The sequence below is a fragment of the Siniperca chuatsi genome, linkage group LG11 (genome assembly GCF_020085105.1).
Source record: "Siniperca chuatsi isolate FFG_IHB_CAS linkage group LG11, ASM2008510v1, whole genome shotgun sequence".
NCBI lineage: Eukaryota > Metazoa > Chordata > Actinopteri > Centrarchiformes > Sinipercidae > Siniperca > Siniperca chuatsi.
Genome location: NC_058052.1, coordinates 203,804 through 231,682, shown reverse-complemented (window position 1 = coordinate 231,682; position 27,879 = coordinate 203,804). Strand labels below are relative to the sequence as shown.

The 27,879-nt window shown below is 41.1% G+C and overlaps 1 protein-coding gene across 2 annotated transcripts; it reads left to right on the top strand.

The window, feature by feature from the left end:
* Nucleotides 1-555: 555 nt before the first annotated feature.
* tm9sf2 (transmembrane 9 superfamily member 2) lies at nt 556-27,879 on the top strand. Of its 2 annotated transcripts, XM_044213007.1 has the most exons (17): nt 556-826; nt 1,806-1,873; nt 2,590-2,683; nt 5,191-5,318; nt 9,925-10,051; nt 10,713-10,837; nt 11,129-11,240; nt 12,047-12,126; nt 12,994-13,102; nt 13,330-13,462; nt 14,774-14,893; nt 15,362-15,419; nt 15,570-15,729; nt 16,671-16,822; nt 17,523-17,634; nt 23,350-23,521; nt 25,264-27,879. In XM_044213007.1, exons 1-17 carry the CDS (start codon nt 710-712, stop codon nt 25,329-25,331), a joined length of 1,935 nt encoding a protein of 644 aa, XP_044068942.1. In that variant the 5' UTR covers nt 556-709; the 3' UTR covers nt 25,332-27,879. The 2 variants fall into 2 exon arrangements, with proteins under 2 accessions (XP_044068942.1, XP_044068943.1); XM_044213008.1 differs by lacking the exon at nt 1,806-1,873 and having other exon boundaries at nt 581-826.

The window sequence follows — 27,879 nt, the reverse complement described above, 5'->3', positions numbered from 1 at the left end:
AGAAGATAATGCCATGTCTCATTGTGGCGGAAGTACACGAGTTTCAAATATTTCGGTAAAAACTTGGTGCAGTAGTTCACCTGCGAGCCGGGGGCTTTGTTAAGAGACAGGCATCCAGTTCTGTAATTGTTATTTGATTATCAGGTGTCTGTCTGAGGCCGTCCTCCTTTAAGAATGCATGGCAGTCCTGGAGCTGTAAAGCTGTTTTATAGCCAGCTTTCAGGATTTCTGAAGAGATCAATTTTTCAGCTGTGATTTCTATATTATCAACTATCAAAGATCTGATGATATTTTGTTCTTGTCTTCTTTTGTCAAGGCCACAGAAGTAGCTAAATGCCCCCCATCCCCCAAATCCACTTAGCTCTAGATCTAACAAAGGCCCCGTGAGCTTTCGAGGTTAGGTTGAAGGTGTAATATTTCCTCTCGTCTTCAGCAGGGTTCGGTGTATTTCAGTATACATTCAATTGCAAATTAATGTCTAATTCTTGCTTTTCAATCAAAGAAAGGTATGTTCACTTCCGGAAGCGGAGCCGTTTAAAAAGTGGGCGGTCCCTGCTGAGCTCTGTGCTCGGCTTCACGGAGCGGGACTTCCGGCATGTGACGTGTCTGCCTGCTGCAGAAGCGGATGCTGCTGGCTGTCCAGTGTGGCTGTCAGATGCAGTGGAAACTGCCAAGAGGGGCGAGATAAGTGTGGAAATCTTTAGAGAAGATGTTGCTGTGGCTGCTCGGAGCTGCGCTGCTGGATGGAGCGGCCGGCTTCTACCTCCCGGGTCTGGCCCCCGTCAGCTTCTGTGAGCCTGGAAAAGACCAGGTTCCAGACTGCAAGGTAAACACAACATGTCACAGATGAGCTGTAAACCTACCAGATGTACAGCACCCAGCACACAGACACTCAGGAGGCACCGGAATGACGTCAGCCAAAACAAACAGGCTGCAACGCTAACGGACACTATGCTGGCTATGCTAACTATGCTAGCTAGACAGCAAGCTAGCTGTAGAGCTCCTTCAGTCACTTGTGGATGGCAGAGTAATAACAGTATTGCCAGATAGTACAGGTGACTCCTGGCTGTTTAGGTACCAGTCCCTGGCGGAGTGATATTCCTTATTATTGTAAAGGCAGATTTACTTTATTTGTGTCGTTGTGCTGGCCGCTTGACTGCACTCCCCAGTGCTTATTGTAGAAAAGTGGGGTGTACGTTTTGTCACTGAGTGGTTTACTTTTTGGGACAGCTCTTTCTCTAAAACCTGCACAAAGCCCAACTGTCCGTATAAAGGCTTCCGATGAAACCCTTCAGACTGACGAGACAACGAAGGTAATAATGGTTTCTCACAGCAACAAGCCGCTAACAGAGAGCTGGACGTGTTCCCCTGAGCTCCACTAGGAAACCACAGGCGCAGCACACGCACACACACACACACACACGCACACAAGCTTTCCCTCCAGCCAGTTTAATAAGGTGTCCGCTTTGGTTGGGTGGGGCAGGCCAGGCACAGTGCGAATACCACCAAGAGTTTCCCCTCGGGGATCAATGAAGTGATTCTGATTCAGAATATTCAGAAATGAATAATAATAGGAATAATAATGACAGGTAGGTGAGCAGGTAGTAACACACTGGTTTACACTTTTCCCGTGGTGGTGGCGGAGGGCCGTATGACAAACCTCAGAGAACCAGAACCATAAAACCCAATCACATTTCCTTACCTGTCCAGAATATCCACACATTGTTTCTGGAGAAGCCACAGTATCTAACAACATGCATTCCTGCTGTCTTTCTAATACTTCTGTCTGCTCTGTTCTCTTTGAGTCGACCATTGAGCTGTTTGTGAACAGGCTGGATTCAGTGGAGTCTGTTCTGCCTTATGAATATACTGCGTAAGTAGCACTGTACCAATGTGTCTGTATCGTTTCTTTGTAGGATTTTTTTTATTGAATCCCTTTTTATCAGAGTTTCAACAGTGTAACTGTACTAATGTGTGCAGAGTAGACTTGGATGATATCTGCTTTTCCATACCTTCCTGACATTTCAGCGGGGTCTACAGTATACGACGGTAAAGACTGAGCTGCTGGTGATAGAAGTCATTGTAGCATGTATGACTTTGTCTAGCCTACAATGCTGTGTGTCTAATATGTAATTAGCCTTCTTAGACAAGTCTTGTAGGGTTTAAATACTTATGGCCCATAGAATAATGAACAGATAGGACATAAGCGCCCTTCTTCCATAGATTCTTGCTGGAGGACCCGATGACACTTGCAGCCACGGCGGATATCAACACATCAGTGGGCTGAACGGAGATGATGTGCTGGTGTTACCCTCTTTAGTCACAACTTTATTGAGGCAAATAGTGCAGACAGCTTTGTCTGTGTTGGCTGGCTCACCGTTGTCATACTCCATCATCTGGAACATACACAACAACATGATATCGCCTTAACTGCCGGAGTCACGACGAGTCACAGGACATAAAGAGTTGGGAAACCCTTGGCCCAGATACCAAGTTACTGAATGCAGTGTGTAATGGGGAATAAAGGTGTTGTGCTGTTTAACGTATTCTGCCCCAAACACGTTGAGCAGTCGCCTCGTTTTTGTGCAGGTTTGACTTCTGCTCGGAGAAAACGATGAAACGGCCATCAGAGAATCTGGGCCAGGTTCTTTTTGGGGAGAGGATCGAACCCTCACCGTACAAGGTAACACACACCTACAGCGACAGACACGCATCTGCAGAAATACACACACACACATACACATATTTAATAATAAAACTTTATTTATAGAGCACTTATCAAAACAAAGTGCTTTACAACAAGAGAAATAAAATACCGCAGTGAATGATGAAATATGAAGCAATAAAATAATCACAGTTCAGGTTAAATCAGCATCTGCTTTCAGATAAAAATGTGTTTTGAGAAGAGACTTAAATGAACAAGGACAACCTAAGTTTTACAGCAACAAACGCTGACTCAGTCACACACTGCTGAGGTGAAATTGAATTGTCTGTGAGTTCTGTTGGAATGAATGAAGATCTTTCAGTGGCTATGTTTACACACACAAAATAGACACAGAGTAGTTGTTTGCAGACGCAATCCTATCTGTTTTTAAAAATGCAGAAAAGTAGATTCAGTAAAGGAAAAAGCAGAGTATCTACACACTGGATTATAGCTCTTGAACTATATTAGACTAACCAAGCAACTTTTCAACACTACCAGGTCGTCATCGTGCCAGTGGTTGGTTAACTAAATTGGCGTCATGGTGCAAAAAAACCTATCTAGATAAACACTTTCAATAAGACAAAACACATCAAAAAACACATGCTTCCAGAAACAGAAGTGAAAAGAAATTACTCATAGAAAATATTTAATTATGTAAAAATCTTTGGAAAGGGTTTTATCCAGCATTATTAAACTGCACAAGATTCAATAGACCCCACTGACTAGAAAATACTGGTAGAGGGAGGAAAAATCCCCCCCATGTCATTTTAACTATTTGCCCGATGAAGACTCAGTTGGGTCGAAAGGCTGCCTTTCAAATGAATTCAGCGTGCAGACGCTCTGCTTTTCTCTACCTGCACATAATAACAATAGTAGCTTCATTACAGAGCATAGAGCATTCATAAGCGATGAACCAATGGAAGAGCCAGAACTCAGCCTGTTCAGAATTAAACATCTTTGCTATGTGTTAAGCAGATGGACAGCTGTGTGTGTGTGTGTGTGTGTGTGTGTGTGTGTGTGTGTGTGTGTGTGTGTGTGTGAGACATGCTGTGAAAACTATGTATATAGTTTGATGAAGTTGTTTACAGGCTAAATGGCCACTGAATAAATAGATTACATTGTGTACTAAGCTGCCATTATGCTTGGACCGTAATCATATACACATAACAACAGAGTATGATGTTTCCCATTATGATGAGCTTATTGGTAAGCATGTAGATGTGGTGATTATGATAAACAGGGCTGAAAACACAACGCTGTAAAAGTAGTCAATGTGCTATAATGTCAGTATATTATAACATTCTATGGGTTGTACTTAATTCATTAATTGTCTTTCTTTTCGTAAAGATGGCAGATGGGTTTGACAGTCTGCATTTATTAAGCGATGGGGAATTGTTAATATTCTAATTAAATTAAACAATTAAATTTACTTAGTAAATAAATACTAAGTAACTTAAAATTTTCATAAAAGAAAAGAACACTCAAACATTTGCTTTTTTACCCAGAGTTTCATAAGAAAATCAAATGAGTTTTGTCACTCTGAAAGTGGAAAAACTCTGCTTTAGTTGTTTTATGCACTCATTGGAGTGTGTACATGTTAATACATGTAGAAATAAAAATGGCTCATTCCTAAACCACAATGTTGGCGTAATTCCATGCACAACAGTCACTGGCTACAGCGATCACAGCAGCAGCTCTAAAGTCTTTGTCGAAGGGTTGCCTGGTTTGAGTTCTGTCTGAACATCAGTGTGTGACAGACATCTGTCATGTGTCTGACACTGTGATGCAGAGAGCAATATATTTTCTTCTTTTAACCAAATGAATCCTGATTGCACATTGTTAGAGGCTACAAGCTTTGAGAGTGAGCAGGAGTTCAGTCATCTGACAATTGTTTCAAATGTTTCTAAACCTAAATATGGAAAGGCAGGTAAGTACATAATCTACAGCATAGAAAGCCTCAGCATCATTACTTAAACATTCAAATGTGTAGAAGACTGTGTTAGGACATGTGTGTGTTCATTAGGCACAAACTCAAGAGTGCAATCATGTGGAATATATTTTTTCAATTTGAAGTAGGCCATAAAGTTTATGCCTACTTCAGTCTTTGTGCTAAGCTAGGCTAAACACGTCTTGTCTCTGGGTTTGAAGTCAAACAAGAGGGTTCCCAAAGATGATGTGGGTTCCTTTATGGGGATGACGTACGTCATTGCACCTCAGTTACACATCATAACATATTAACTCCTGATTGACCTTGACAGAGACTAATAGTTAGTCTGCGGGTTATGTTGTATTTTTTTTTATAGGCAAGGAAAATTTGACATGATTGATACTGCTTCATATTTTTATGAATTGAACATCTTTGTTTTTTTGTAAAATGTGCACAGTAGAGAACGATGCGTTGTTAATATCAATGATACCAAACAAACAAAACCCAGCTGTCGCAGTGCCAAAGCACACACATACTAACTGTGCGTCCCATGTGTCAGTTTGAGTTTAAGAAACCTGCGGTGTGTCAGAAGGTGTGTACCAGAACCTACGACACCAACAACCCACCAGACAAAGCCAAACTGGACTTCCTCAAGAAAGGCATGTTACTCAACTACCAGCATCACTGGTATGTATGATTCACTGACATACACATATCATAAAGTGAAGGAAAGTGCAACCACAGGCATATACGTAGGCTTGCACACACACCAAGAAAACATTAACTGTATACAAGGACTGCAGCTATCGATTATTTTAGTAATCGAGTATTCTACCAATAATTCCTTCAATTAATCGATTAATCGGATAAGAAATACTTTTGCTTTATTAAAGAGCAATAGTAAATATGCAAAAGAGAAAATCAGACAGGTCTCTTAAAATGAACAACTAACTGGTTTCCTTTTTTAGAAAAATCTACATTTTTATTGCTTAAATTGCAAACAATAATATCTGTCAAAACTAAACCCATTTAGTGCATTTAAGTTCCGTATTACATTCTGGGTTTTAAAGAAAAACTTCTGAAATGCAAAAACAAACAGCTTTTGCTATAAAAAAGGTTTATATACTTAAGTTTCAGAACTACAAGTTTCCACCTGACTACAGCTCAGGCGTAACGGAAGCCTTCACTGTCTTCTTCATGGCATCTGTAGGAGGCAGAAACGAGTGGACACGAACGGTGACTGTCATAATAATAAATAACGTCAATGAAGCTCAGGCTTCCACAAACTGACTGCAGCATTTTATTTTCTGTGGTTAATATCTTGAGCAAAACCTAGCTAACTTAGGGACATCATAACTAGCCACCACACTGATTTATGTTGTTAGCTATCCATTACACATAGCCATAATTAATGTAGCCTACAGTCTTTACTAGCCTTCATGTACCTTGTGTCGGGTCGCTCTGCGGACTGGATGCAGAGACTGTATCGTAAAGCTTTCTGCGGAGATGCTGAAGCAGAGACGCCGAGCTGTTGTGGTCGGCTGGTTCGGCTTTACAACAGACGCACTGTGCAGACTTTTCATGGACACTTTCTGTCTCTTCTCTGCGCTGTTTGTCTTCCTCCTCTTTGTAATCTGCGCTGTGAAATCTCATCAAAGACCTCTGAACCGTCTCTGATCGCACAGCGTCAGCGCGTTGTGTGACAGTAATAATCATCTGTGCTGTATGTAATTATATGGATTAAATGAAGCTTCAATGTAAATAATTTAAATGGTGATCTAGATGGTATTTAGTAATCGAGTTACTCGAGGAATCGTTTCAGCCCTACTGTAGACACACCAGAACACGACTGAATGTTTCCACTAAAAGGGATCTATAAATGGTTCCTGTAGGCCTTTATAACCAAACAACAATTGTTATGTCAGTATATGAAATATATGTATTTCTGCCTGCAGTTAGAATCATCATCACTTGCCCTTTTTTCACGCACGTTCACATTCATTCCCTATGGAACAATTCAATGTCGCATCTTCTGCTAGTAGCCGCTTCTGTACGAGGCAGGTACCGCAGACAAAAAGCGAAAACGAAACAAACGAAAAATGGCACCAAAGAAAGCCAGTAATGCGGTTGAGGAAGAATTGGAGGAGATGAGAAAATCTCTGAACTTCATGTTGGATGTGCTGAGCAGAGTGGCTAAACAACAAGCTATACTACTGGATCTGATGGATGAGGTCAAACAACTGAAGAACCTTGTTAAAGAGAAGGATAACAAAATTGATGGCCTAGGACGAAGAATTGATGACTTGGAACCATATACAAGAATGGAGGATATAATCATAAGCGGACTGGATACCACACACCAAAATGCTCCCAGGGCTACGATCGAGGTAAAGACGGGGAGGACGCCCCGACAGAAGAACTACAAACACCGGAATGGCAAGTCATAAAGTTCTTCTGAAAGTAAGAAGATGAGCATTCAGAGTAACAACGTCCTGGCTTGCCTTAGCCTTCCACGAAAAGATAGCAAAACAAAACCTAATAGTTCAGTTTGTGAACCGAAAGAACAAGACGGTGTACTTGAATGAGCATCTGACAAAAAAGCATGCCAACATTGCCAGACATGCACACATCCTAAGGAAACAACAGAAGATACATGTAACATGGACAAGAAACTGCAAAGTGATGATACGGCTAAATGGAACACCCAAAGAAGCCAAAGTAGTTACGATAAGAGAACTCAAAGACTTAGACCAGTGCAGATAAGGAACTATAAACTCTGTGATATTTTCTGTCTGGAGACGTTGATGGATGTGGATTTTGTAGTTGGACTGTGAGGGGGAGCATTTGCATGGACTATTAATCTATTACAAAAATAAATGACAAAAATAAATGACTTGATGAGGACTATTCGTTCCCGTTCAGAGACATTCATGAGGAGGAGTTAGTAGACATGAAAGATTGTGTGGGTGATCATTTACACAAAATATATAGGAAGTATGAACATTTTAACAGCCCACATGTCGAAGTGTCCTTTGGGAACCCAAACTGCTCCCAAGGGCTGTGCCTTCAGTGTGTGAATGAGTTAGTTTCTTTGTTCTGATGAGCAGTTGGCACCTGCCATCACTGTATGAATGTGTGTGAATGGGGTGAATGTGATATGTAGTGTGAAGCACTTTGAGTGGTTGGAAGACTGGAAAGGCGCTATATAAGTACAGTCCATTTACCATTACTAAAACTTCAGCCTACACCTTTTTGGTCAAATTATTGTTGTTTTGTTTCCTTTTAATTGAAATGCCTTATTGTTATTTATTTACTAATATGCACATTAATTTTGTTAATAAGGATAGAAATAAATTATTACTACTACTACTACTCCTCCTCCTCAGAACAGTGTCAGCACTACAAGAGAACAGCAGTTATTTGGAAATAAAACAAACAATGAACTCTTTGTACATAAAATTCTGTATCTCCACTGCTTGTCAATGATACTGTAGGTAGTGTTGGGGGTGGCTTACCTCCACCTCCCCACCCCATGATCTGTATCCACCCCCAAGAAATGTCCTCCTCAGATTTACCATCAGTTTTCTGATTTTCTTCAAATGTAATTCATTTCGTAGCAATACCTGTTTTATTAGATTTTTCTCCTGTAATTATTTCGCATGATAGAAAAACATGTTTTCTACAACACATTTTTTTTTTCACTGAACAAAAGAAGCCAAAGTTCTCAAATGCTAAATGTTGTCTGAACACAAGAACAAGATACAAGATATATTTTATTTGACCCCTGTTACAGACACGCCAGGTTCCTCCGTCAGCCAGTCTCAGCTCATTCCCTCAGCAGAACACTAATCACACACACCTGCTCCCCATCAGCACCTAATCACAACCGGGATAAAAGCACACCACTCACCTCAGTCAGTTGTCTGGACTCGTTAGTAGCAAGAAGGACTCTTCTCTACGCCAGCGTGTGTTCCCCGTCTCCGCACATTCATCGCCTGTGTGGGAGTTGCTTATTCCTCCTTATTATTCCTCCTATTGCTAACCCATAACCTTACCTCGTACCTGCATACTGTGTTGGCTGTGCTGTAATCCAAATAAACCACCATCTGTTTCCATATCGGTGTCTCCTGCCTCTCTATCCGTAACATCCCCATGGGGAAATTTGTTTTGGACTCCACACTGCAAGAAGTATAGCATGCGGAGGCCGGGTCGCAGCCGTGCAACGCGACCAGAAGCAGCTGTAGGAGAACTTATGTGATTTGATGTCAGCTTTCTGTACTTGGCAGTTTTTGATACTTCGTGCTACAGTGTAAAGTGCTGAGGTTCAATACCCAGTCCTCCATATCACTTTATCATGGTTTCTAATAGGGTTGGGCCGATGAACGATGGCATCCTTCATCGACTGCTGAGCCCTCTACCACTTTAACATCGTGATTTAAAAGCCCCCCCCGCGAGTAAAATTACATTACTGAAAGTGCAATAAAAGCTTTGCGAGTAAAAAGCTAATAAGAATGCTATCACTATGACTAGTATTTAAATTTTTTTTTTTTTTATAATCATATGATCTGCTTAATGAGGTAACTTAAGCATAGTGTTAACCGTTCCTGCTGCGGCTTTCAGACCGTGGTCGGGAAACACAGGGGAGACTTTGTTTTCCTCCAGGGCTGAAGTTGATGCTAACCTCGTGGCTCGTAACCACCTTCACTCTTACCCAGCAGGTGGGAGGCAAGACACGGGAACATCTTGGGTAATGAAGAGCTGCAGCGTTTATTCATGAACAAACTGTAACCTACACTGTACATTTACTGCCACTAGACAACCTCACTGCTAACCTTTCCCTCTGCTCCGATCGGCAACACCTGTCTGCTCTGAGTGCAGTCTCTCTCTCTCTCTCTCTCCCACACACTCCCTGCTCCTTAAAGGAGCCACGCTGCTCTTATGACACACAGGGAGGAAAAGGTAGGAAAGACTGGGTGAGGAGGAGAGGATGGGCTGTGAATGGGCTCAAATGTGCTCCCCCACCAACAATGATCCATCCGGATGTTTCACTGTGGACATCGGCACATGCCAATTTGGTAGATATCGCCCAACCCTAGTTTCTAATATATTAACTTTAGTCTTTGCCAAACCTCTTACTCTGCCAATCTTGACTCAAAAATGTAGCAGGTGGTAATTTACTACATGTAAACTGGGGTTTTAGAGCTGCTGTTTAGAGTAATCTGACTGTTTTAGTACAATGTTTGTGACCATCACAGGTTTCTGTTTTGTGTTGCATCTGTGTGTGCGTGTGTAGGATTGTGGATAACATGCCAGTCACCTGGTGTTACGATGTTGAAGATGGAAAGTTCTGTAATCCTGGTTTCCCTATTGGCTGTTACGTCACAGAAGCAGGCCGACCCAAAGATGCCTGCGTGGTCAATGTGAGTGGATCACACGTGGACACAAACAAAGCCCTCTTTAACAGTGTAATTAATACTAATATCAGATCTTAATTACTTCAAACTGTAATCAAACTTATTCACGAAAGGCCATTAATTCATGGGATTCAATACTGTATAGAAAAGTGATCGGACAGTGAGCTCTGATACACCAACATCAGTGAGATGTTGACACTGTTGGCAGCCACTGACTACTGTAACATCAGGGTTTTGAGCTACACCAAGGATTTCTTTAAAGCTACGATGCATATAAAAAAAGTTTTAAAGATAATTTTTTCAGGCATTTCTGCCTTAATTGGATAGTGACAGCTGCAGAGAGAGACAGGAAAGGCAGGAGAGAGAGAGAGAGAGAGAGAGAGATGACATGCAGCAAAGGGCTGCAATCGAACCCGGGCCGCTGTGGTAATGACTCAGCCTCAGTGGTAGGCACTCTACCAGGTGAGCTTTTTTTAACAACAAGCCAATCCTGATAAACCGGGTCATGCATCACTGTCTGCCAGTGTCTTTTTAGATACTAGCAGTTGTCTCAGTCCCCAAAGTTAGAATGGTTAATATCCTACACATAGCTGTAACTGTAATGTGTTATTACCCGGTAATGCCTTGTCTGTGCTTTGAACTTTTGTGTCTTGGTTTTGTTTTCCAGTCTAACTTTAATGAAAAGGATGCTTTTTACATCTTTAACCATGTGGACATCACCATCCATTACCACATCGTTGAGCACGAACAACTTGGAGCACGATTGGTTGCTGCCAAGATTGAACCCAAAAGGTAATGAATGACAGTTTTAGCTGATATGGGGATATCTAGTCAAAATGCAGTTGCCAGTTTTTTAGCTTAGTGTGTTGTTTGGGGTATTTTTACATTTGGGTTGACTGTAGAACTTCTCTGGTGCTGTGCCCTAGTATGAAAACCATCCATTTCACAAACTAGTAGTATAGTATGGTATTAATTAGCGTTCTCGTAGGTTCTGCCTGCATTATGATCAGATCTCAATATGTAAATTGGTGGACTTTTCTTTGATCTGAAATCTATTTCCTATGTCTCTCTTTCTCTGGCCAGCTATGAAAACCCTAATGATAATAGCCCTGATTGTTCTGGAGGGCCAAAGTTCCTGAAAAACAAACACACAGGAGTGTTCAAGATCCCATACACTTACTCTGTCAACTTTGTGGTTAGTACAATAGTACCAACTTTGTGTGTTTAATGCTGTCCATGTTTTGTGAGGCTCCAAAGAAGACCTGAGCTAGGAACTGAAAATGAACTGATGCTGAAATTGGGTGTGAAAAACCTGATGTAGCTCACGTAATTATGTTGGGTAAAGACTTTTCATATGAAAAAAAGAAGGGAACAGTGCGCTGCAAAAATGAGAAATTTCATTTGACCATTTGGTTTTTGTGTGGATTCCAGCAGGGAGGTTATTCCAGACGAAGGGGGCACGATAGGAAAAGGCCCTGCTGCCAGCTGACTTCTTTTTAGCTCTGGGGACAGACAGGAGGCCTGTATTCTGAGAGCAGAGAGTCATTTAGTTAGTGGAGGCTGGCCACCTTTTGATTAAAAACAGCTGCAGGGATCTATCTGTGACCTGCATGTCACTGCTAATGCTCTGTTATTAAAACATCTTTCAGCAGATCATATGATACAGACCTGTAGGTGTTAGGGTGCCTTGATTGTAGTTAAAACAGATGATTTTATTGTTAGTTTATTGATATAAAGGTAAAAATGTTAAATGATTACCCAGCCCAACTCCGAAGAACAAATTTTTAGTTATTAAGTCTAGTTAATTTTATTTATACAGCCCAGTATCACAAATCGCAATTTGCCTCAGGGGGCTTTACAATCTGTTCAGCATACGACCCCCTCTGTTCTTAGACCCTCAGTTCTGATGAGGGAAAACTCCCCCCAAAAATTAAGATAAAGGAAGTAGGCTGCATAAACAACTGTGTGTGTGTGTGTGTGTGTGTGTGTGTGTGTGTGTAGGAAGACAAAAATATTCGCTGGGCGTCTAGATGGGACTACATCCTGGAGTCAATGCCTCACACCAACATCCAGTGGTTCAGGTAAGACTTTCTCACACACACACACACACACACATTGATATATGTTGATATGACACTAGTTTTGTGCCAGGATTTGCACATTAGATATAATTTATGGAAAAAATATTTTAAAAATGTTTGCAAGAACTAATTGTGGTTTTGAATGTTGAGCCCACGTTCATGAATTCTCTGCCAGTGATGTTTGGAAGTTCATTAACAACAACGAGTTGTTGACACAAATTCAAGTAGTAATCGGTTTGCAAGTCAAGATTTGCGAGCATGCAGGGACAGATGTGTAACTGCTGACCCAATTTCTGAGAGAAAACAAGCATCTGTGTCTCTAGATTCAAGTAAGCGATAAGGGGCTTCTATGCTAGATCGTCTAAGCTGTGTGAGCTCAGTTTGAGCAGTTTGTATATCTTTGCTCTGCAATGACTTAAAGTGTAAACGCTGCTGGATTTGAAATGACAGCAGTGTACGGAGTGACTGTCAGGCGATTCCTCCTGTCTTCCCCCAACTTGGCTTGGGCTTTTCTGTCCAGTACTGATCACGACAGCACAATGTAACAGTCCCACCATTCCAGAGGAATCCTGTGCTATAGGGGGGGCAGTTTTCAGTGACAGCAGGCTTATAGTTTGGGGCTGATTTTAGACAGCAGTCATCATAATTTTGATTTAAAAATGCCTCTAATGTCAGATATTTATTATGTCTGTCCCACAGTGTCATAATGATTCATTCAAACCACTTCTCAACCCTGGTGTCTATCAGCTGACCTGTTGTCTCCATGCACAGAGACGATCCACATCAAAATACTGATACAGCATTAATTAATGTGCAAGTAATGAGCCAAATTAGTTATACATAACTAATTAGTTTTTTTCTCCCCAGCATAATGAACTCGTTGGTGATTGTGTTGTTCCTGTCTGGAATGGTAGCCATGATCATGCTGCGGACTCTCCATAAAGACATCGCCAGATACAATCAGATGGACTCTGTGGTGAGTACCTGTCTCTGTGGCTGAAAGGAACACGTTAGAGCTGAGATGGAGCTGTGGTTACAGCAATGATTAACTAACTTAATTTGAACTCTATCCACTATCACTTGAAACATGATCATACAAGGCTGTCATGGCACTACGGGAACACGACACAGCTGCGTCTGGTGGACGTTAGGGGTCAAGCTGTGTTGTTCTCATCATATCTGCTCATCTATCTTGTTCTCCAGGAGGATGCCCAGGAGGAGTTTGGGTGGAAGTTGGTCCATGGAGATGTTTTCCGACCTCCCAGGAAGGGAATGCTGCTGTCGGTTTTCCTCGGCTCTGGAACCCAGATCTTCATTATGACCTTTGTCACCCTTTGTATGTCTTTATTATCTTCATGATTGTTTAGTAGAATTAATCATAGATGCCAAACTAGTACCACCTTATGGTATGTCCGATAGGTTTGTTGCTTAATTACTTGCTCTTGACCTGCCATCAGCTTTCTTGTTTTTCTTTCCTCTACTGCCCCTCTCCTCCCACGGAGACGCACAGCGAGTCACCAAGATACCAAGCCGGAAATAACCTCAGTGCGGCCCAAGAAAATACCAGTTCACTGACACTGCGGCAACACAACAATTGAATTATAATAATGAGTACCTCATTTGTCCCCTTGGGGAAATACATTTTTTTCACTCCGTTGTTGTTATTTTCCACACATGCACACAGACCTGTAGACATGTGTATTAAATGTGGAGAGATGCCAGAGTGATGGGGCTGAAGCATAGCACAGCACCCTGAGCAGCTAGGGGTTTGCTCAATGGCCCCTCAGCAGTGCCCAGGAGGTGAACTGGCACCTCTCCAGCTACCAGTCCACACTCCGAGCTGGACTTGAACTGGCTACCCTCTGGTTTCCAAGCCTGAGCTACTACCGCCCACATCTCACCATCCTACAAAACATGACAACTTACACAGAAAACACAAGAATATTTCACAAAACACAGAATTTTAGAAAACACAACATTTCACAAAACAGAAAAGTTAGGGAATACAATTCTTGTTCGTGATTGGACAGGACCCAAGTCAGAGTTTAATCAAGTTTGGTCAGGAAACTCTCACAGATGTGCTGACTGGCCATGTTAATCTTGTGGACTGAGGATTCAACCAGGACAGTTTCCTACCGATCCAAGCCTTAGAAGTGCGCCAAATGTGAATCATGTAACATTGTCAATGGAAAAAATTAATAGGACTTTTACTTCCAGAACCAGGGCTGCCCGAAATAGCTCCTCCCACTTCGCAACTCTATAAAGACAAAGGCGTAAACAGTTGGCCCAGTAGCATCCCATGATCCATCCATGGCCAGTCAGTGCATCCCTGGGTGTTTCCTTCCATAAAGTATCGCTGACCAATCTTGATTAAACTCTGAACTGACTTGGGGTCTGTCCAATCATGAGCAAGAATTTTTGTCCCTACCTTTTCCGTTTTGTCAAATGTTACTGTGGTTTCTAAAATGTTGTATTTTTTGGGTTTTCTGTTTTGTTGTTTGTGTTTTGCACTTCAGGGCATCAGGTTTAAACTCTCAAATATCAATATTGATATCAGCCTAAAAGTATCAGTGGGGCTCTGTAACTCCCTTACTTATCCTAGCTTCCAATGTATAACTTGTAATAAAGTAATCTCCCCCCTCTCTAGTCTTTGCCTGTCTTGGGTTCCTCTCTCCGGCGAACCGTGGGGCCTTGATGACGTGTGCTGTTGTTCTCTGGGTTCTTCTGGGAACGCCTGCTGGATATGTGGCTGCTCGCCTCTACAAATGTAAGTGAGAAAGAAAAGAGGGAAGTATTTCTTATTGGAGGAAAAAAAGAATAAGGAGAAAAAGAAGCCACTGATTATTTTCTTAATCCAGTGTTCTGTTGATCATTCTGACAAATAGAGTAATCCGATAAGAATGAAGAATATTTTTTGTGCTGAAGGAAATCAAGGGTGTCTTTTAAAATGCTCAGTTGCTGTTGCTGTTTTCCTCAAAAACAACACACAGTTTATTTGTATAATTTGCATTTGCAACAGTAATAAAAGGAAATTTGCTGAGCACATTCATGGTCAAAACATACTCGTCATAAACACTGCAGCCCCTACAGGGGCTGTGGACTTCTGCGCTTACAAATAAATGTAAGCACTAAATGAGAACAGATTTAATACCATGACAGCTTTCCAGTTTCATTTGATTTCTAAAAATCCCTTTCTTCTTTTGTCTTTTGTGTTTGGTTAAACACTGGTTGTCAGCTTTTGGAGGGGAGAAGTGGAAGACCAACGTTCTGCTGACAGCCTTCCTCTGTCCTGGGTAAGACTGTTACAGCTGGCTCAAACACCAAACATAATAATGGACACAACACCAGGGCAGAAGTTTACTGCATGACAAAGACTCAGCCATTTGATCCCACTCTCTCACTCATTAACTCCTTCATCTAACATCCTCTCTGTCTCTGCTCAGGGTGGTATTTGCAGATTTCTTTGTGATGAACTTGATCCTATGGGGTGAAGGGTCTTCAGCATCCATGCCATTTGGGACCCTGGTGGCCATATTGGCTCTTTGGTTCTGTGTCTCAGTGCCACTTACCTTTATAGGAGCATACTTTGGCTTCAAGAAGGCAGTAAGTAAATATAAACACACATACTGTACATCCATTCATACCTAATACATTCTGTAATTGTTGGTATACATTTCATGTCAGTGGTGGTTTGCAGAAAGAGTGTGCTTTCATAACGTCATCAGTTAAAGGTGCTATAAATGAGATTCTGAACATTAATATAGCAGCAAACAACTATTTGCTATATGAAGATGTAGTGGAGTAATGGCGTCCTGGTCCTGAGCAGAGGATGACTTCACACCCCCTCAGAGCGTGTTGTCATCCGAGCTTCTCTGTGCTTCGTTTATACAGCCGGTCCGGCTGTGCGTGCATGTTAGTGCATGTGAGTGCATGTGAGTTCCTCCTGTGAAACTGTTGGCTTTGAGGAAAGCGATATAACGGCTGTTTCTTTTCTCATCTAATGCGGTGAATAAGGGTTTATTTAAACCAAACCAGAGTTGGTGATTGTTGGAACAGACTAACAAAGACGGTTTTGGTGAGTTTTATTTTGTTTCTGTCCAGTTTGAATAAAGTGTGTTTAACGATGGTCTGTGAGGTAAAATTGAGTCTAGTGGCGAGCGAGAGCGATAAAACGGCTGTTTCTGGTTAAACAAAAAGGATCTTACTGTTTAACAAAAAGGTCTGTCTCTGTAGCGATCTTTTCCATTAATGTTGTCATACGCTTAGAATAACAATCTGAGCCTGTCAGTGGCAAAAACAAGCACTTTTAGTGGACATACTTTGACAGGCGCATTTGTCCCCAGCAGCCATAGCACCCCGTTTTGCGGCTGCCAGCTGAGGCGTAGAGCCAGAATATTTCAGTGAATTAAGGGGTTTTCCTCCCTATAAACTAATTTAAGGAAACTAACAAGAATGTAAAGACGCTACACTAGGGGTGTACCTATCTGAATGTTTGATTCTCTCTCTCTCTGTCTGTCTGTCTGCCTGCTGTGACTGATTTTAAGGGTATTGAGCACCCAGTGCGGACAAATCAGATTCCTCGTCAAATCCCAGAGCAGTCATTCTACACAAGGCCTTTCCCTGGTATCATCATGGGAGGAATTCTGCCTTTTGGATGTATATTTATTCAGCTGTTCTTCATACTAAACTCCATCTGGTGAGAATTAATAAAAACATTTGACTATAATTATTCATTGAAAGTCAGAATACATCTTGTGAGCTCAGTTTTTGCTATTAGAATTAAGTATGGAAAGCTGAGCATCAGCCCTATTCAGTCAGAGCTGTGGAGAGTCTTTAATTGGCGATACCACTCACGACCGCTGAAACACATTAACCAGTATTCAAACTAGCTATTCTAGATATAAAAAGAAGCACAATTCTTTCTCACCTAATCAGAAACTGATTTTGATAGTTTCGAATGAATGTGACAAAAGCAGAATACAATCAAAAAAGTACAACATTTTTGTCAAATTCTTTAAAAAATGTGCTTCATACTGTTCTTTTCAAGTGTCTCAAGCAGGAACCTTTCATGTTGTTCATACTTGGTTTTTAGATTATAGTTGAACATACTGCATATCTGCTTTTAGTCTCTAACTATTTTGCCAGTTAGAATTTACCCAAATTGAGTAAATGGGATGTTTATCCTAATTAACTATATTTTTCTATTACTTGAAAGTTACACATTACCTGACTTTTTATTTAACTTTAACAGGGTATGTGGAGTAAATGATCTAATTTGGCACAAGTAGAGATTATCAACACATTATAACATGCATTTCCATCCAGTGATGTGTTTTATCTATTTTATTTACTTTAGTCTATTTAAGGGCTCAGCCATGTCTCTTCCTGTCCTCCAGGTCCCACCAGATGTACTACATGTTTGGCTTCCTTTTCCTTGTCTTCATTATCCTGGTCATCACCTGCTCTGAGGCCACCGTCCTGCTCTGCTACTTCCACTTATGTGCTGAGGTAAACAGCACAGAAAACAATGCAATACCTTTAACATTATCATCTTTATGTTTCAGGGATGATATTAATACTGACAGGTTGTATTGAAGTTATTATAAAGAGTATGGTCTAGACCTGCTCTATAGGAAAAGTGCAATGAGATAACTTCTGTTATGAATTGGCGCTATATAAATAAAATTTAATTGAATTAACAGCTATTTTGTGCCAATATTCAGTATCTTTTAAAGTTGATGAGTTTTATGCATAAAAGCACTATTACTGCTGATTATACCATTATGGCAGGAAATAATTGTTCCTAATAAATTTGCAGGTGTTTCACAGTATGACTATTCATTTTAATTCAATTTTAGTTTTATAGCGCCAATTCATAACAGAAGTTATCTCATTGTGCTCTTCTTATAGAGCAGGTCTAGACCGTACTCTTTATAATATGAATTACAGAGATCCAACAAATCCCACCATGAGCAAGCATTTGGCGACAGTGGCAAGGACAAACTTCCTTTAAGAGGCAGAAACCTCGGGCAGAACCAGACTCAATGGTGGCGGCCATCCGCCGCTGCCGTGTTTAGGTTTTGAGAGAGAGAGAGAGAGAGAGAGAGAGAGAGAGAGAGAGATAAAATAATGTCAGCATCAGTAACAGAGCCAATAACAACAACTGTAGTAGCAGTTGTCGAGCAGGAACACGGGGGCAGCAGGCGGCCCACTACCACAGATCCAGACTCTGCAACTCCGGAGGCAGAAATACCTGCTGAAAGCGACAGAAGGAGAGAGGAGAGAAACGAGAAAGCACAAAACTACGGGAGAGAGAAGATGTTGCGTTATGTAACATGCAGTAATGAGATAAAAATACGTACAGATGGAGAGGGAGAGAGGAAAGAGGTGCATCATGGGAAGTCTCCCGGCAGTCTAGGCTTATAGCAGCATAACTAAGGGATGGTTCAGGACTCACCAAAACCAGCCCTAACTATAAGCTTTATCAAAGAGGAAAGTCTTTAGCCTACTCTTAAATGTGGAGATGGTGTCTGCCTCCCGAACCCAAACTGGGACCTGATTCCACAGGAGAGGAGCTTGATAACTGAAGGCTCTGGCTCCCAATCTACTTTTGGAGACTCTAGGAACCACAAGTAACCCTGCATCCTGGGAGCGCAGTGATCTAGTCGGGTAATATCGTATTATGAGATCTTTAAGATACGATGGTGCCAGACCATTAAGAGCTTTGTAGGTGAGGAGAAGGATTTTAAATTCTATTCTGGATTTTACAGGGAGCCAGTGCAGGGAAGCTAATATTGTAGAGATATGATCTCTTTTCCTAGTTTTTGTCAGTACACGTGCCGCAGCATTCTGGATCAACTGGAGAGTCTTAAGGGACTTATTTGGGCAGCCGGATAATAAAGAATTGCAGTAGTCCAGCCTTGCAGTACTCTGCCATCTAGAGTAACTATATCTTTTAGATAATGTGTCTCGGAGGTGTTTGAGACCAAGTACAATAACTTCAGTTTTGTCTCAGTTTAACATCAGAAAGTTGCAGGTCACCCAGGTCTTTATGTCCTTAAGGCATGCTTGAAGTTTAGTTAACTGGTTAGTTTCATCTGGCTTGATCGATAGATATAATTGGGTATCATCTGCATACCAATGAAAGTTTATGGAGTGTTAACTAATAATAGTGCCTAAAGGAAACATATATAAGGTGAATAGAATCAGTCCAAGCACAGAACCTTGTGGAACTCTGTGACTAACTTTGGCGTGCACGGAGGACTCACCGTTAACATGTACAAACTGAGATCAATGATATGATGATAGATAGGATTTAAACCAGCTTTGTGTGGCTCCTTTTAATGCCAATTACATGTTCCAGTCTCTGTAATAGGATGTGATGGTCAATGGTGTCGAACGCAGCACTAAGATCTAACAAGACAGAGACAAGTCCATTGTCTGATGCAATTAAAAGGTCATTTGTAATTTTCACCAGTGTTTTAAGACTATCGTGCCAGACTAAACGAGATTCTTCCAGGTTGTTGGAACGCCATTTCCTTTCAAGTTTTTGTGATGTTTCCTTTAATTTGCGGGTTTGGGGGTTATACCATGGAGCTAACCTTCTTTGTTTTATTATCTTCTTTTTTAGAGGAGCGATAGAATCGAGTGTCGTTCGCAGTGAGCAGCACTATCAACAAGATGGTCAATTTGGGAGGGGCTGCGATTTGCATAGGAGTCCTCTGTTATATTGAGACATAACATCGAATTAGATGCAGATGGGATCGCTTCCTTAAATCTAGCCACAGCAATATCAGATAGACATCAAGAGTAAGAATTTTTGCCTAATGGTGTGTAGTCCAGTAATAGCAGTTCAAAAGTTATTAAATAATGGTCCGATAAAGAAGGATTCTGCGGAAAGACTATTAAATGTTCAATTTCAATGCCATATACCAGAACAAGGTCGAGGGTATGATTAAAACAGTGAGTGGCTTCATGACAAAAGCCAACTGAATCTAATAATGAGATAAACGCAGTACTAAGGCTATCATTATCATCATCCACATGAATATTGAAATCACCTACAATAATTACTCTATCTGTTTTAAGGACTAAACTTGATAAAAACTCTGAGAATTCAGCTAAAAATTCAGAATAAGGACCAGGAGCGCGGTACACTATAACAAATAGAATTGGCTGTCGTGTTTTCCAGGTTGGGTGTGAAAGACTAAGAACAAGGCTTTCGAATGAGTTATAATTTAGTTTAGGTTTAGGGTTGATTAATAGGCTTGAGTCGAAGATGGCTGCAACTCCACCTCCTCGGCCGGTGCCTCAAGGAATATGAGCATTACTATGACTACCCGGAGTGGATTCATTTAGGCTGTTTAAGAGTCCACGTTTAATTCTATTTTGTTGTGCAATTTCTGCGTTTTTGTTTAGGTTTTAACTCCTCTTCTGTTAACTTTAGATTTTATTAATTTAAGTGGTCACTGGGGCAGACACCGTCACTGAGGAGTTTTGGGTAGGTAACAGCTCTGGAAGCACAGAGAAGCGTGTAGGACTAACTCTTCCTCCTGGTCTCAACTCTGAGTTGTCATGGTTTTGGTCTACTAATACACTCGGCCAGATTTCTGGCTATGAGAGCTGCTCCATCCAAAGTGGGATGAATGCCGTTTCTCCTAATAAGACCGGGTCTTACCCAGAAAGACCGCCAATTATCTACAAAGCCCACATCATTTGCTGGACACCACCTTGACAGCCAGCGGTGAAATGAAGACATTCTGCTAAACATGTCATCACTGGTCAGGTTTGGCAGGGGCCCAGAGAAAACTACGGAGTCTTTGCATATGTACACACCGACTCAGCATTAACTTTAGTGACCTCCAATTGGCGTAATCGGGAGTCGTTACCTCCGACGTGAATAACAATCTTACAGTATTTCCATTTATCCCCCAGGAATACATTTGATTATGGTCGCTGGTGTCACTAACTTCACGTTTCTCAAAATAGAGCTGCCACTAATCAGAGTTGGTTTCTCAGCGGGTGTGTCGCTAAGTGGGGAGAACTTGTTAGAAACGTGAACAGGTTTGTGGTGAACCGTGGGCTTCTGGGCTATACTTCCTTCGGACAGTCACCCAGCCTCCCTGGTTTTCTGGGAGACGGCTAACAGGAGCTACCTCTGGTCGGTCCGCACCGGCTACTAGGGGCTGGCTAACTACAGCAGCTAATGATTGAGTTCCCATGGTGCAGAACCCCGTTTCCAATTCACGAAGCCTCGCCTCCAATGCTACAAATAAACTACATTTATTACATGTACCATTATCACTAAAGGAGGCAGAGGAATAGCTAAACATTTGACACACCAAGGAAGAGAGAGCAGCAGAGTGATAGGGAGAGAGAGAAGCCATTGCTAGCTGCTAAGCTAAAGAACTGTAGCTAGCAAAAATGAATAGTGTGTAAACTGTGGGATTAGCGAGAAAGTTGTTAAAAGGAGAGAGCTATGAGTGCTTGAGCAGAACTAGTGTATGTTTAAATGTATAGCAGATAGTTAGTCACTATAATGAAGAATCGAACAAAACTAACTGTGATGAGCTAGAGCAGCAAAAATACGCTACTAATAACACACAAACACTGGTGCCCAGAAATGACATAATACGCTTACAGCACGTCAGAACCAGTCTGGATTTCACCCCAAAATCAAAAATACATATTTTTCCTCTTACCTGTAGTGCTATTTATCCATCCAGAGTGTTTTTTTGTATGAGTTGCCAAGTTTTGGAGATGTTGGCCATAGAGATGTTTTTTTTTTTTTTTATAATATAATGGCACTTGGCTTGTGGGTTGCTCAAAGCGCTCAAAGGAACTATTTTCTTTCTAACGATAATTCCTACATGAAACTGCTCACAACAAATCTGTGGATTATCTTGAGTAACCGGGTCCTGATTTCTGGAAAGAGACGTTGCTGTTGAGATTCAAATGTATTTTTTTGGCACTTTGAGCACCACAAGCCGAGTGCCATATAGTCCCGTTATATTAAAAAAAAAAAAAGGCAGGCATCTCTACGGCCGATATCTCCAAAGCTCAGCAACTCACACCAAAGCAATCTAAGTCACTGAATTCAGTTAAAAATTATTCCTTCGGGCCAGGTGGACAGTAGATTAAAATACAGTAAAAAGGATTTGTACGTCCAACTTTAAAAGAAAACGACCCAGTGCACACCCAGCAACATGTGAAGTGGCTCCTGAACACCGCAGCTGAAGTCCTCCACTGTGGCCAGAAATTCTGGGTGAGCTGCCAGGTTTCAGTCAGGAACAGAAAGTCTAATTTCTTAGACCTGAGTTCATTAAGCATAAACACCTTGTTTGCTATGGAGCGAGCATTTAGCAGCACCATTCTGAGAGGTGTAGAGTGCCACTTTTCAACAGGGGAATCCAGGGGCAAGGTGCGCAGATGACGGAAACTATCCACTGCGTAGGTTGATTCCACTCACCAGGGGAAAAGTAATCGGCTCACTGTGAGAGTCGGGAAACACAGGTCGTAGAAAGGAGAGTCGGACATTCCCAACCCACAGACAAGGGGAAGTCGTTCCACCGAGCAGCAGGATATATCAAGCCAAGGCTCACCAGAAATGAGCGGCACTGTTTTTCGACGACCCCTCGCCTCCAGAGCTGTCTCAGTTTCATAGCCCTTCTTCCTCTCCTCCTTCCGTATTTGTGAGAGCTTCTGTGCTGCAAACCACTGCAGGGATCGTCGGCCGCTGACACAAATGGGGGCAACGAGGATTGCAGAACACTAACCCATGGATTTAAAGCACTATGATCCACCATAGATGCGCTGATGAAAATGAGAGTCTTCACGATCATACACCCGAGCTGCAAGTCCATCATTGACAAACAGCAGAAAAGAACAGAGCAACACACAGGACAGATAGGACAAAAAGGGATAGACGGCAGGCGCCGTCACCCAGAACCCCAACCCTTTAGGTGTAGAGCAGGAGATTCAGACAGGAGAGGTCTGAGATGCCTTATTGGATAGTTGACAAACCAAAAGATGTCTTGACATGTTTGTATTTGTTTAGATTTGATGTTCTGCTTTTACTCAGCAGCATTGACCAGTTAATGTCTCTGGAAACGAGGCTCTGTATGGGCCACTCACTCTTTTAACCCCTTCAGTCAGGGCCTAAATTTACAAAATTCTGTTTCTTCCCTTACATCTTAACTCTGGCTGTGTTTCTCCTCTTCACAGGACTACCATTGGCAGTGGCGTTCCTTCCTGACCAGCGGCTTCACTGCTGTCTATTTCCTGGTCTATGCCATTCATTACTTCTTCTCTAAGCTGCAAATCACTGGACTGGCCAGCACCATCCTGTACTTTGGATACACCATGATTATGGTTCTCATCTTTTTCTTATTCACTGGTAGGTGAATAAAAAAGAAAGGAGGGATGAGTGTTGATGTAGTTTTCCATTCTGGATTGTCACGTCTGTCTCATGAACATGGCTACATAATGAATTATTTTTGGAGGTTTAATAGGAAAGTTCTCCCCAACCTTAGCCCAGGACTACCTAAACCGTACTCCACAGAAGGGTTATCTTGAACTCTTGACGGCCATGCACAAAAATACAACGTTAATATCATTCATGTAAACAGGTTAGAACAAAAGCTGTGGATTATCCTTTTTTTTTTTGACACCCTGAAGTTGATATGGCGAACGTGTTAGCAAGAAGTTGCTCACTTTGAGTGGCGTTTGTGCCCATCTAATGAATTCAATTAAATTTTATTTGTATACACTAGCGCCAATTCATAACAGCTCATTGCATTTTTCCTATAGAGCAGGTCTAGACCGTACTCTTTATATTATTTAAAGAGACCCAACAAACAATAAAAAGTAGCAATTAATCATGCAATTGAAATCAGACCAGTCCAAGTCCAATATTCACTCTCCCTTTAGCCCTGGTTTGGTCTCTACCAACCCCTGAGATAAAATATCTGGCTTTTCAATTACTAAATGTTTGCAAAGACACAATGCAAAGACCACGTAGTTTTTTTTTAAATAGTAGAATAGTAATTGTAGTGTTAATATTAATAAATTAGTAATAATAGGAATGACAGCTATAAGAAAAATAATGTCAGCATCAGTAACAGAGCCAATAACAACAACTGTAGTAGCAGTTGTCGAGCAGGAACATGGGGGCAGTAGGTGGCCCACAACCACAGATCCAGACTCTGCAGCTCCAGCAGGTGGCAGAAATACTCTGCTGCTCCGGAGACAGAAGGAGAGATGAGAGAGACAGAAGGAGAAAGCACAAAACTACGGGAGAGAGAAGATGTCGAGTTAGTAACATGCAGTAATGGGATAAAAATGCATACAGAAGGAGAGAGGAAAGAGGCGCATCATGTGAAGTCTCCCAGCAGTCTAGGCCTATAGCAGCATAACTAAGGGATGGTTCAGGACTCACCCAAGCCAGCTCTGAACTTATAAGCTTTATCAAAGAGGAAAGTCTTTAGCCTACTCTTAAATATGGAGATGGTGTCTGCCTCCCGAACCCAAACTAGGACCTGATTCCACAGGAGAGGAGCTTGATAACTGAAGGATCTGGCTGCCATTCTACTTTTGGAGACTCTAGGAACCACAAGTAACCCTGCATCCTGGGAGCGCAGTGTTCTAGTCAGATAATAAGGTATTATGAGCTCTTTAAGATACGATGGTGCCAGACCATTAAGAGCTTTGTAGGTGAGGAGAAGGATGTTAAATTCTATTCTGGATTTTACAGGGAGCCAGTGCAGAGAAGCTAATATTGGAGAGATATGATCTCTTTTCCTAGTTCTTGTCAGTACACGTGCCGCAGCGTTCTGGATCAACTGGAGACTCTTAAGGGACTTATTCGGGCAGCCTGATAATAAGGAATTGCAGTAGTCCAGCCTAGAAGTAACAAATGCATGCACTATTTTTTCAGCATCATTTTGAGACAGGATGTGCCTTATTTTTGTTGCGTAGGTGAAAGAAGGCAGTCTTTGAACTGGACAGTTCCTGATCACAGATAACTCAGAGGTTCTTTGCATGGTGCTGCTGGACAGGTGATCACCTTATCACATTACACAAAGTCAATTGAGACATTGTTGATATAACTCTAATTAAAGGTGTATTTTCTGTCCTCAGGTACTATCGGCTTCTTTGCCTGTTTCTGGTTTGTTACCAAGATCTACAGTGTGGTCAAAGTTGACTGAAGGATCCAAACACACAACAGACTATATGTGGCTGGACTCGCTGGAGGTTACTTTCTCCCATCAACCTTTGGAACGTTCATCACTGTAGAACTGAACTGAACATTACTACCTGAACATTCACCTCCTCATTTCCTTAAGCAGAGGCCTCCGACAGACGAGAGCATGTGTACACTGGGTTCTAATTTTGTACATACAGTATCTGCAAATAATCTGAATGAAATTAATCATAACTGTACAAGCCTCTTCTGACACATAGAAAGGTGGTTCATGATTTGCTTATCTCTCGATTCGATACTATTACAACACTTGGGTGTCGATTCGATATGTATTGCGATTCGATATTATGATTTTTGTTTTGCTTTTTTAACACTAGACCATGGGAAAAAACTGAATCATACACTTCTAGCGACTGGATATCATGAGTCATATTTCTAAAAACAATGCACATCACATGTCAGTCAGTCTTTCTGAGTTTTATTTCAGCAGCAGCATCATTGCTATCCTGCATATAGAAGTGTTAAATAAAATACTTATTGAAGCTGTTCCTGATCATCAAGCTAGTGCTATCTGAGTTCAAGAATTAAAATAAAAATTAACTATAAATAATGTATTAACAATAATATATAATAATTAAATAATAAGAATTAATAAAACATCTATTCAGGAATAAAAAAATATTAAATAATCTTGAAGGTCACCAGTGAGTGCTTTGTGGTCCCCAGTTACCTCAAATTATTGTGGAACAATTTTCATTTCTGCGAGTTGCCGGGGATAACTAATTAATCCTGACGATTTGGGTGTCACAGTTTGACAGCTTCCATAATGCAGGGCAAGATGAATCTATTTCAGAAAAAGTATTATATTCTGATCTAACAGAAAGCCAAAATCCAGTCCCACTAGCCTCTGTTCCATTAAGAGCAACACACAACAGGGGCATCTTGATGTGTCAGCTTGTCAGGATACATCCCTGTCCTGTTTCCCAGCATCGACTTGTGTTCTCGCTCCAGAAAAAGCAGCAATGTTATCACATTCGCTCCTCAGAGAGGTACTTCTCAGCTACTGATTTTGTCTGCATGATGTGTTCGGTGTGTGCTATAAGCAAGAAATTATATGACGCTCCAGCCAGTGTGTTGCATTTTATGTGTGGTTTGTCCAGTCTCTGTAGGTTTCAGGTCAGTCCCATGCTTAAGACTTATAGGAGCTGTAATTCTGCAGTTAAGGCTAACAAATCTTACCAGCAGGCAGTAGTTAGATACCCATTATGCTTACATTATGGGCAGAAAACCTCAATATCATGTTGGCTCAGCTTTTAAAAAAAACCTTTCTGCAAAAACACATTGTGAAACACAGGCTAGTGGTACACATGTAGTGTAATGCTAATTTCAACTTCTCTCATTGACCTCCAGCAAATGATGCAAATTAAGGAACTGTAACATTGTATTTGGAAACAAGTCTCTGGAACCCGGCAGCCTTCCTGTTCTGTCCTGTTACTATTTTTGTTAGTTACATGCATTTCTCTATACTGAGCTCATTTTTTCAAAACTCTTCATACAGTTCTCTTAAACAATATGCAGCTCGGCACAATTGTTAATCTCACTTCCAAAATGCACTAATGCAACTAAAAAACTTGATATTCAACTTTTGTAGCATACCATTTAAAACATTTTTCCAAGAAATCTTTGTCACTCAGAACGCAATGACCTAAAAAAAAACACTTAACAATGTAGCATTACAACATGTATCACTATTGTCTTCGACAAAGCTTTTATGTTTTTACATAAACCAATTCCATTACCACAAAAGGAATGGCACCACCTGCATGGATTTTGCTACCTTATAGTATATGTTTCAGAAATTAAACTGAAATGTTGCAATATGCTTCAGTTGTTTTTTTTACTAAAGTCATTCCAGTAATGCAATACAAAACAAATGTGTATATATTCATTATACATACATGTATAGGGCAGCCACATATATAGATACACAGAAGTACGCGTCTGTATCTGGCCTCATCCAGATCACACCTTATGTCTTTCATAGAGGTCTTCCAGGAATGAAATGTATTTGTATTTTTATTTCTTTTTGTTTTGGATGTTGATGCCGTAAATTGCATTCTAATTTACAGTAATGTCTTATGTATGTAATTTTTTTTATTTTTTACAAATAGTATGTAAGTGTGCAAAATGGACTGTAAATACACAGATTTGGTGGTGGTTGAGGGTTTTTTTTGTGAAATTTCAGAGGTTGATTTAATTTAATGCATTTTGCGTTAAACTAAAGTTATCTACAGTTTTGTTGACATCGACTGCTGATGTGCTTTTGAAAAATGAACACAGTATTGAGAAATGTGTGTAACCAATTGTAAAAAAAAAAAAAAAAAAAAACACCTGTCAATTCTGAGCCTTTAATGAGGCGTAAGAGAGACAAGCGATTGAACAGCCAGAAATCTCATCGCTTGGTCAACTCATTGTCCCTCACAACCCAACAGTACACACCACATTATTGCTTCTGTGACAAATCAGGAATAAATACATTTCTTCACATGAAA

Bases quoted from the DNA above. Each gene is read 5' to 3' on its own strand.
- tm9sf2 (XM_044213007.1), top strand. From the start codon at position 710: ATGTTGCTGTGGCTGCTCGGAGCTGCGCTGCTGGATGGAGCGGCCGGC. The intron at 10,838-11,128 runs GTAATGAATGAC...TTCTCTGGCCAG, and splicing joins GCCAAGATTGAACCCAAAAG to CTATGAAAACCCTAATGATA. The intron at 15,730-16,670 runs GTAAGTAAATAT...ACTGATTTTAAG, and splicing joins ACTTTGGCTTCAAGAAGGCA to GGTATTGAGCACCCAGTGCG.